At 36.6% G+C, this 12065-nt stretch overlaps 1 protein-coding gene across 2 annotated transcripts in view; it reads right to left on the minus strand.

Annotated features, from left to right (window-relative positions):
* Positions 1-1799: 1799 nt before the first annotated feature.
* The window catches only part of Nox4 (NADPH oxidase 4), a 146239-nt gene continuing 135973 nt past the window's right edge, over positions 1800-12065 (minus strand). Inside the window, exon 18 of one of the 2 annotated variants that reach the window (XM_085841544.1) lies at positions 1800-4199. In XM_085841544.1, the coding sequence (XP_085697670.1) occupies positions 4079-4199 (121 nt within the window). In that variant the 3' untranslated portion in view covers positions 1800-4078. The remainder of the gene's footprint in view (positions 4200-12065) is intronic. The other variant, XM_021166295.3, reaches the window with a different exon arrangement.

Consider the following 12065-nt stretch of genomic DNA (forward strand, 5'->3'; position numbering starts at 1 on the left):
TAAAATGTATCTTATCTACAAGAAATGCAGGCAAGGGGGATGGAACAGAGACTGAGGGAATGGCCAAACAATAAATAACTGGCCCAACTTAAGACTCATCCCATGGGCAATCACCAAGCCCTGACATTACTGATGATACTCTGTTATATTTGAAGACAGGAGTATGTTGTCCTCTGAGAGGCTCTACCCAAAAGCTGACTCAGACACATATAGACACCCACATGCAAACAGTGGATGGGATTTGTTGTCATTATGGAAGAATAGAAGGAAGAATTCTTGGTCTTGAAGGGGATACGAACTCCACAGGAAGACCATCAGTCAACTCACCTGGACCTTTGGGGCTCTCAGAGTCTGAACACCCAACCAAAGAACCTACAAGGGGTAGACCTAGGCCTCTCAATACTTATGTAGAAGATTGCAACCTGGTCTTCATGTGGGTTCCAAAAATTTGGAGTGAGGGCTATCCCAAAAGCTGTTGCCTGTATATATAAGGGATATGTCCTTCAACCTGGGCTGCCTTGTCTACCCTCAGTGGGAGAGATAACATCTAGCCTTGCACGGACTTGAAATGCCAGGATGGAGATACTTAAGTAGACCCCCACCTGCTCCGAGGAAAAGTCAAGGGGGAAGTATAAAGATTGTGCAAGGGTGTGACTGGGAGGGGGCAATGAGCAGGATGTAAAGAGAATACATAAAAATTAAAATAAAAAATATTTTTAATATAAAGAACATTATTTAACATCAGTGTAACAATTATATCTACCTATCTGCTGATGACAATGTCACCTTTTTTTCTCTAATGAATCTTGAGCAGGGTCCTTTAATTTAAATGTATTATTTTTTTTTTCAGTAAGTGCTTCAAGGAATCATTGATTTAGTAAGTCATAATCATACAGTGTGCAGAAAACATTTCACCATATAGTTTGTCCATTGCGTTATTGTGTTTTTTAAGAATGCCAGTGTTTACACAGTCATATTGTCAATAAATGAATTAAGTAGCATTTCTTTCTTATATGACATTAATCTTGAAGAGAACTAAATCTTAAAGATCTGGATAAATACAGTTTCTCACTCTCTCTCTCTGTATACATGCATACATACATTCATGAAATCTGATTCATTCTGTATCCATAGTCAAAAGGCACACATGTGGTATACATTCACACACACACATACATTCACACAGACACACACACATACATGCACACACAGATATCCATTATCTTTCTATCTATCTATCTATCTATCTATCTATCTATCTATCATCTACCTACCTACCTACCTATCTACTATGGCAGGTACATACACATATATGCATATGTATATACATTATATGTATATACATTATATATGTGTACATATTTACATAATATATGTGTATATACATATTATATATGTATATCACACACATATACACATATATATATGCACATACATACACACACACATATATATGTGTGCATATATATATAGATAGATAGATATAGATATATATTCTGAGTTTTTGGTCTTAGATATATGTAAAACCACAGTCTCTTCCCTTTACCTAAATGAGAAGCAACTTAAAAACTTGTTTAAAGTTGTACTGAATTCTTTGCTTAGAGGCATATAAATTAGATTCTATCTACAAAATAAATTTTATAGTATCATCCTAAAAACTAATAATTTCTTAAAGAAAAAGGAATATACATGGAGAGAAACCTATAGTAGAAATTATGTCCTCTATAGTCTCTTAAATATATGATCTTGCTATTTGAGAATGCTTGTGTCCCAAAATTATATCCAATATGCTATACGTCATAGCACAATTCCATTATTTTCTCAAAAAGATACATTACATAAGATAATTAATATTTGGGTATGTGTGTATTTATAATTCTAGAACTTGGGAAACAAGAGACAGAAGGAAATAAAGTTCAAGGCTATCTTTGGCTATAGCAAATTTGAAAATGACTCATTCAATATGAGGCTTTGTTTCAAAACAATTGAGAAAGTAAGTAGTATTTTATATTCCTCACCAGGCTCAAAAGCAAAATCTAATGGCCATTGTGAGAGGTAATTTGCCGCATTCACATGACTGGACTATGACATTAACAGTTGTAGAATGCACATCCTTAAGATTATTATGCCAGTGTGTAGTTAGGCAGTGCTCCTTCAATTATTTTTCTTTTTTCACAAACCAACAACCACCTCTCCTTGGAATTACTAATTTAAACTTATAGAAATTCCACGGACACCATTTTAATTTTAATATTTATTACCATCAAAATTCGTTATTTAAGACTTATACAATAGTAACCACCACCATAGAATCTAAAAAGAAACGAAGCTGTCTTCTATATGTGTGATAAAGCTTTAATTTATTCCTGTTCAAAAATAAACTATGTTTAACATATAGATGCTCGAACATGCACTGGAGTTTAGATTAGGCAAGGAAGTTCACTCAACATAGCACACAAGTCTGAAATATCATCTTGTTTTGTAAGTTTGACCTGAATTTTTGAAATGTGATGTATTCACATAGTCATAAAAATAAGTTATGATCGGTAAGGAATCAGTATTGCACATCAAGCCTGGACAAGCCCAACTTTCTTTTTATGAGTTTTTTTGTTTGTTTGTTTTTTTGTTTTTTTGTAGTATGTGTTTTGTGAAAACCCTTTGTAATCTAGACAGCATTGCTATGATGTCATAGTTTATGTCTCCACAGTTCAGTCTACATGAGCATTGCACATTGCCCATAGGAGGGATAAGAAAGTGTTCCAAGGATAAAAAAAATGTGTAACTAAATATACAGGTGGTTATTTGGTGCTAAATGTTTTAGTATGCTTGTCTGTTAGCACTGAATCACATGAAATCCAAATAATAACAGGATTTATTGTTATCATGTGATATACAAAAGATTACCAAGCATAAAGTAAGGTACTAATTTCAGCAGTGTGTTCTATTTGATATAATTAATAGTTATATACCAAATTAAGTTGATAAACTGTTTGAATACCTTCTTTCTTAAGGTAGCAAAGTAAATTTTCCTTCTGATTCCTGAATATTAAAAAATAGGAGGTCATAAACTGATTGGATCACATGAACAGGGGACTTAAATCTAGTAACTCACCATGATAGCAAACAGTGCAAAAATAATATTAGTGATTCTAAACTGAAATTTGAATAAATACTGAAGAAGTTCTACTTTTGTAGAAAGCAAAGCAGGGTATCACTCCATGATTTCAGCATCTCTTATCTGAAATCAAAGTGAGTCAAAGGAGAGAGGTCTTGTGCTTCTGTGTTTGGTGCAAGATACAAAGCTCTTTGGTGTTTAAGGATACACTTAACAAAGCACTTTTTCATTACTACGCCATAGGACTAAGTTGAACAAACTGGTGATTAAACAGTTCTATTAAATTATTGTGTACAAGATCGGCTAAGGGTGAGCAGATTTTCCTAGACAGAGGATAAGATGCAAACATAAGAAAGTAGATGCTACATCCACATGGGCATAGGCCTTGTGAGCATGTAGATTAGGAACACTGCAGCAAGGCAGGAGAGTCAGTAGTGAAGCAGCAGACGCAAAGTACCCGTATTGATACAAAGTTTTGTGCTACAGTTTCAACCTCCCTGTGTTTGCCTGGAGCCTATCCAAATTAAAGCTACTCCACTTATGCACAACCTAGAAAATGGAGTCTGAGTTTCAATGAATTTTTAATTTTGTTCAATCTTGAATGTGTTCAACCGAAAACAATTTAAAGAGGGTTGCAGCTATCAGCTTCAGTGTAAGTGAGTTCAGCTCCTTGTAAGAGAGTTCTTGAATTTCCCATAAAAATCAACAGTGTGCATCTAACAGCATTCTTTTAATTTGCTCATCAAAATGTGAATCACCACATCAGATATTCTTCAGGGCCTCTTTGGCTCACAGATTAACCATACCATTTTGCCACATTTTCTGAATTCTCATTTTAAATAATCATAAATAGCAAACCCTTGATATTCTTTGGCATAGCACAGCTGTTTGATTCAGCCGAGTCTCTAAGTCTTAGAAATTGCACTTGTTCCTCTTTAAAGTCCCCAGTAGTCTCCTAAGACTTCAGCTGAAGGATTCTTTATTGTATTCAAATTTTGTCCCATATGAGTTGTTCCGGTTACTCAAACTATGAAGAGTCTTGGAAATAGAACTGGGTCCACAGCAGAAAACTCCAACTGTTTTCCTGGAAAGAGAAGAGAATTGGGAAATCAGGTACAAAATTTGGCAGAACAGGATAAGCAGCCTACTGTATGAACATGGATTTAAGGTATTTGCAAAGTTAATTTCTTGCTCCTTTTCATTTTAAATCCATTTTCCAATTATGATATTCATAGTTGAATTCAGAAAAGAAATAACTATGGGCATAAATTGGCTGCTAGAAATTATGCAGTGTGTTTTGTATTATTCCCACATGCCACTGGTAACCACACTAAGAGAGTGAACAGATGCCAAATCTTTAATTTGCATTTTATAAAAATTGTTCTAAGTTTTTCACATTGAGTTTCATGAGATGAGAGAGACAGAGAGACAGAGAGAGAGATACAGAGAGAGACAGAGACACTGAGAGACAGAATGATTACCAATGTTGGAAACCAACATTTTTATGCACCTGAAAAAAACCTACACATGCATCTATATAAATGTACATTTTTAGTTTTTGCACTGCTGTGTTCATGAGAAATGATAAATGGACTTTTATTATATAAAACTTACTGGTGGTGCATGCCTTTAATCCCAGCATTCGGGAGGCAGAGGCAGGTTGATTTCTGAGTTCGAGGCCAGCCTGGTCTACAAAGTGAGTTCCAGGACAGCCGGGGCTACACAGAGAAACCTGGTCTCAAAAACCCAAAATAAAAAACAAAAACAAACAAACAAAAAAAACCCAAAACCCCAAAATCAAAACGTATCTTTAACAAATAGGAAAAATAAAATTCAATAATTAAATATTTAGAATTGATTTTGCTCTAAGGTTTATTGATATGTACTAACTTCCTTTTGTGATAACAATTGTTTAATTCTTCTTATCCCAACGAAGACGAATGCAGTATGCTCTCATTACCTCAGCATAATTGGGAGCCGAAGACAAAGACCCCATTTTATTTAAACTTGTACAACCAGATAAAACATTTTTATTGACTTTCACTTCAAAAATTAAAGGAGAACCATGAAAACAACATTTCTTTAAAGTCATGATGGTAAAATGGAGATATTCTTTTCCATTAGAGAAGAAAGAAAAAGCCTTAGGTGCACCTCTGTGTAAGTGCTGTTTCCTTGCAGGCACAAAGTCCTGACTTTGACCTTTAACCCTGCAATTATGAGAAACCTTCTATTATATGTACTTCACCCACCTATACATATAATTTTATGGTTAATTGTTATAACTGTACACAGGGCATCATGCATCTCCAAGAAGCCACAGAATGACAAATGAAAAGCTTGGAATCAGGCTTGGGCAGCTTTTCCGGAGATGCTGTACAGGGCTATCCCAGAGACTACCAAACAATGAATGTTGTTGTCACTTTCCTTGGAACCCCACCAGAATTTGACAGTAAGACATTATTACTGAAGACACTATACACTTTTGTCACAGGACATAGAGAAGATACCTGCTCCTGATGAGGAAGCTTCCACCTTCATAGATATCTTTCATAGTCCAAAATGATTCTATGTAGGCTGCTGGATATAAATGTTATTAAGAGTCTTACCCAGCTGCGAACACTGAGAGCTACAATAAGAAAGAATGGGCAACATATGCCCATGGTTGCTAGTCGCAAAAATATTATGTGAAACTAGCTGCTTTCTGATTAAGTTTAAGACCCACTTCATAGGCAAAATGTGTGCCTTGTACTGTACATCTACATAAGAAGAGATGGCAGGGAAGCTAACAGGCTCTAGGGGTGAACTTACTACAATTATTCTGCTAAATGGACATAGTACTAATCTGTCCACTAAGTTGATATCATCATACCCATAATTAGTTCAGACCTGAGAACTCAGAAGAAAATGGTGCAACAGGTTGTAGTTAATGTAGAAACTTACAAATGGTCAAAGTTCAGATAATTAGTGTCTGTGAAGTGCTCTTCCATAAATGTGAAATCTATACACATCTTCTACTTAAGGCTATGGGATCATGATAGAAGAAGGGGTGATGATTTTTAAGTACCAGAGTATAGGGAGAGCTGTAGTAAAAATCTCTGAACATGACAGGACTGTTACACTCATGATAACAGCTGTGTTTGTCTGCACATATACCTACACAAGAACAGGAAAGTCAGCACTGAAGCATGGAGGGGAGGGTTCAAGGGACACCTCCCTGAACTGATGAGTTACTGACAGTTGATGGATGCTAAGGAGGGATAGACAACTTTCTTAAGGGTCTGGCTCCTGGTAGGTCTCCATGCTACACATTTGTATGAAGACAGTATAAACTGGATTTTGTTGTTGTTTTAAAATGATGTGAAGTTGGGAAGTGAGGGAAAGGGGACTCTGAGAGGAGTTAGGAGGAGCTGGAGTAAACTATGATCAAAATACACTTTATAGATGCACAAAACTCTCAAACATTTTATCTATATCATCTATCTATCTATCTATCTATCTATCTATCTATCTATCTATCTATCTATCTATCTATCTATCTATCTATCTATCTATCTGTCAAATATCCCAAAAATATGTGAAGAAGGTGTTTCAGAAACTGAACACATACTATGATGGGAAAAAAAATCAAGAAAACAAACTAAACCTACATTTACCTTTCTTGTTCCTGGCAACAAACTGTATGCCAAAGAATAGTGTGACAAAAGTATCACTGGGTTAAAGAGACCAAACAAACAAAATGAAACAAAACAACAACAATAACAACAAGAATAATTGCTCTCCACACAAATGAGTTTGTTGAGACCAAAATACCTATCAATTATGTGACAGATTAAAGAAGAGAAGAGAAATATACAGCAAGAAGAGCCAAAGTTCTGGAAAGGAGAAATCTCAAGTCCTTGGCAGGAAAAAGAAATAGGGTCATATGAAAAAAAAAAGGAAACCACTTAAATTTGGTCAAGGAGTATAAGAGATCAATAGGTTAAACTCTTTCGAGGAACTTCTAAAACCACAAGACTTCATGATCCCTAGTTAGTGTTCCTCTAAGTGTCCCCTTATTTGTAGTGGAGATGTTAAAATTAGCCATAGACTTCAAGCTGATCCAACTCTATAATATGAAATCACAAAGCAGGTATTCCTTTTAAAGAACAAATTGAACCAAAGTAGTGGAGCTTCATGGTGTAACAAGCCCAATACACGTGGAAATAATTTAAAATTGGCCAAACCTTAAAATAGGCAGACACTTAAATGTTATCAGAAAGAGTTGTGTGTACAGGTGAGTGTATCACCATGTACTGAGCATGCACCCCTCCTTCTCTCTCTCACATACACCCTCCCTCAGAAATCTAAAAGAAAGACCCACCTAGGAATATTTTTAAACCGATTTGTTTCCCTCCACTCTTACGTTACTGTCATAACTTCAAAATGTGACTATTATTGGACATAGAACACTTAAGAAGATGATTAAGTCAAAATCAAACAGGAAGTATGAGCTGAAGTACCATATGAAGGATAATTAGAGAGAGTTTGAATGCTAGTATTGTGTGCAAACAGAAAAACAAGGTCATTTGAAGGAACAGAATGAAGGCAGCCATCTTCAAAATGGGGGTGGGGCAGTGTGTTTCCTTAAAAGAGAAAGGGAAGATGTGTTTAAAATGCATAGTTACATTTCTAGGATTTAATACAATTTCTAAGTGGTTAGTGAACTAGATAGGTTCATAATATAGTAACAGGCATTGACAAAGAAAAATAAATTGGGAGACATAACATTAGAATCTATCCAAATCAAATTCCACAAAGACTGAGAAAAATATTGCCAGCAGTCTTGTGGATAACAACTGTTTTAATATGTGTACAACTGTTATACCAGTGGGAGCAAAGACAGAATTTGACAAAGCTGAGTTTTCTACAAAGCATCTCTCAAATTTGATGTAAAACACTCCCAATGCATAAACCCAAGAATCTCCTGGATCTCAAGAAAATGCTGAAAAGGTACAACAAAGAGAAAACTTGAGCGAGACCTAGAAAGGGATAAAACCCATATATTATGCATGATAAAGAGAAAACAAAATGTGAAGTTGGTAATAGGCATTTGCTTCAAAATAAACATAACAGGAAGTAGTAGAGTGACAGATATCTGAAAGTGCCAACAAAGCAAAATGCCAACCATTGTGTAATAAGCTGCATCTACACAGGAATGTCTTGAAAGTGAAAACAGAATCGAAAGCTTTCTAACAAAACCTGAACTTATTGAAAGAAAACCACTATTATAAGGAAAGTTATCTGAAATTGTTCATGAAGAAGCAAAATATTATTCAATGGTATTCTGCTTAGCTGTACTTGTCAACTTGACACAGCAGAGCATTGACTGAGAAAAAAGAAAGACACAGTATAGGAACAGTTTAATTTAGATTTAGCAGTAGGCATAATAAATTCTGGATGGATCAGGCCACATTAACATATAGATAAATGTACAGTTTGCTTTTGTATAATTTTTAATCTCTTCAACACTTTATCGACTGTTGAATCAAACAAATAAAAAAATTCTAAGAATGAGGTTTATGGCCAGGTAAGTGACAGTACCAGAAAAATGAATGAAGAGGGGATGGTAGTACTTAAAGGGATAAAAGAGGGTTAAAGTAGAATATATGAGAGGCTTGCAGTACTCAATGGGGGTGACCTTAGCCAACGTGCCCAACAGTGAGGAGGAGATGGGAACCTGAAAAAAACATGTCCATTAGATAGACAAGGCCCTTAGTGGAAGGATGGGGTCACCAACACACCTTTAAAATTTTTGATCCAGAATTGTTCCTCACTTAAAAAAAATGCAGGGCAAAGTTGTAGCAGAGACTGAAGGGCAGGCCATTTATTGATTGTCCTAACTTAGAATCCATCCCATGGACAGGCACCAATCTCTGAAACTATTACTGATGCCATGTTGTGCTTGCAGAAGACCCTAACATGGTTGTTCTCTGAGAGGCTCTACGAGTAGTTGACTGAGATAACTGCTACAACCAACCATTGGACTGAGGTTGAGGACCCCTATGGAAGAGTTAGGAGAAGGATTGAAGGATCTGAAGGGAATTCCATCCCCATAGGAAGACCAACAGTGTTAACTAACCTGGCTCCTGGGATCTCACAGAGACTAAGACACCAACCAAAGAACACAGGCTGGTTGTAGTTCCCTGACAAATATGTAGCTGAGGACATCCTTGTCTGGTCTCAGTGGGAGAGGATTCACTTAACACTATAGAGACTTAATGTTGTAGGGAAGAGAGATACCTGGGTGGCAGTTAGCACCCTCTCAGAGGTAAAGGGGATGGAGTGAAGAATTCTTGGAAGAGGAACCAGGTGGGGGGAACATTTGGGATATAAGTAAATAAAATAATTAATTAAAAACATGACAAACTATAACAAAATTCCTCCAATTTTGACTATTACAATCCACATATAACCTTTACAGAACTCAGCTCTATAGATCCAAGAGCTTCAGTACTGGAGATTTGGGAATGGACTCAAGAGCTTGGGTGTTTAGTTACCCACTGGTGCTCAAAGAAAAAAGTTGGGAATTAACTGTTTAAAGCTGCTATTTCAGAAAGGAATAATACACAAAGACACGACAAATATATCAATACTGGAGAAAGCACTATCATAAAAATAATCAATCCAAATCCAAAGAAATGTAGAAGATGACAAATGATGAACACATGAACATGCTAGGATTAACCAATATGCTTAAACCCAACCATATCTCTATTAAATTTAAAATAAATTGAGATAAGTTTTAATATACATGAAATAAAAAATATATAGCATTTCAAGGACCCGTAGACCCAAAACTATAGTTGATTTCAAAACATTGAGAAAAGTAAACAGGAAGGTCATAAGTATACTAAAATATTAAACACTACCATTAAAACTATTATCATCTGTTATTTATGATTCAGCTAGTCAACAATAGTCAAATAAAAAAAAAACCCATTTCAAATGTATATACTAGATAGACCGTATCCTGGACAATGAAACTGAATGGAGTAAGCTTTAGAAAGTGAATATTATTTTTCAACAGTCTTTCTTTTTTCATTTATAGTTTGTGGGTATTGCACATTCTGTTAGGAAAGGCACAACTATAGGAACATGTGGTGATTAGTACCATCATGCCCAGAGTCGAGGATCAGGGAGCAATGAATGGGGCTGCTCAACTCTGTTCTTCTTTTTGATCATTCTGAGACAGCAACCAAATTGAATGGTGATACTTTCATAGTGGCTTTTTCCACATTAGGTAAATGTCTCTATAAAAACCCTCACACAAATGTCCAGAGATTTATTTCTAGGATGAGTCTAAGTTCTGCCAAACTGACAATCCAGATGCACAAAGTGGAAGCAGAAGATTTTTCACTCCAATATCAAGTGAATTCACAGACAGAATCTGTCATTCTTAATTGCTTTGCCTATTTTAAACATGCTCCTAAATGGCCCCTGTCTTTTATAAAGGTTCCAAACTATCCATCTAGGAAGTGGGATGGAAGAAGGGCATGAGGAAGGAAATATGGAAGAACAGCTAAAATTAAGGAACTGTTGAGTGGTAGTATGGAAACTTAATATAGTAGAAGCTTCCTAAAATATATATAAACATAAAGGTGATAACAATATCATATGGGAGACAGAACCACACCTGTACTTTTTTGTTTTTGGAAAAAACATTTAAATATTGTTTTATTAACCATGTCTTTTTCTTATTAAAGTTTACTTGTGGCCTCCCTTCCCCCAGCCTGGAACCTGCCTGCTCAAGGGTGGAGCTACCGGCTCATTCGTCCTGCCATGCCTACCTACTGCTGAAACCTGCCTCTGCTGCCTGGAGTCACACACGTGTTCGTCCTGCTACTGGACCCTGAGTTACTTGGCGGGAAATTGGGTTCCCTCCCCCTTCCTTTATAAACTGAGTGTCTGGAAATATTAAATTGAGTCTTGATCAGAATGTTGTCTTGACTCCATTGTTTCTTCCGCCCCGTCTAGATTCCTCTCTTTGCAGGGAACTGCCATTCTCAGTGAACCGTTCGTGTTGTGGACCGCGGGCGGGCCGCAACATTTACTCTTGATAGTAACTCACAAAACATTATAGTTGCTATATACTTTCTTTTTTTATAGTTTTATTAGGTATTTTCCTCATTTACATTTCCAATGCTATCCCAAAAGTCCCCCATACTCTCCCCACCCCCACTCCCCTACCCACCCACTCCCACTTTTTGGCCCTGGCGTTCCCCCACACCTGTACTTTTATTGTCACCAAATGAAGCTTCCTGGAGCAGAATTGGATTATAGTTAACAGAGTTGTCGTTCAAAGGGAACCCATGAGAATGCCCAAACTACCCAGGCTGTTGGCAGGTCTGAAGGTTGATCTTCACACTCTGATGGTAAAACCCCATTGCTCAACCTATACGATATGCGGCATGTTATCCAAAGAGAAACACCACACCAGTTACAAACTTATCTACAGTGGAGATATTCTTGCAAGTCAAGTTAGAGCAGTTGTACAAAGCTTGTGGGAGTAACCAAGCAATGTCTGATTTGAGTTAAAGCCTGCTGCAGGAGATGGAACCCATAGCTGATACTGTCTGGATGACTAGGAACCTGTGTGGTAGTCCAGGGACATGGGGTAAAACTTAATACCACTATTCTGCTAAAGAGATGTATCAATAAAATGGTTTCCAGTGACATTCTGCTATATTCACAGATCAGAGCCTTGCTCAGACATCATCAGAGAAGTTTCTTCCTACAGCATATTAGGACAAACACACAGACCAATCAAGGAGTATTCAGAGAGTGAAAGACTGAAACACAGCCCTAAATGGGATGTCTCCATCAAATCCCTCCATTCAGGGCTCAGGAAATCCTGAGAAAGAGGATGCAGAGAGAGTTAAAAAGTCATTAAGGATAGAGGACACCAAGGAAA

Source organism: Mus caroli, unplaced genomic scaffold (genome assembly GCF_978045245.1).
Source record: "Mus caroli unplaced genomic scaffold, Mus_caroli_1 scaffold_8, whole genome shotgun sequence".
Lineage (NCBI taxonomy): Eukaryota > Metazoa > Chordata > Mammalia > Rodentia > Muridae > Mus > Mus caroli.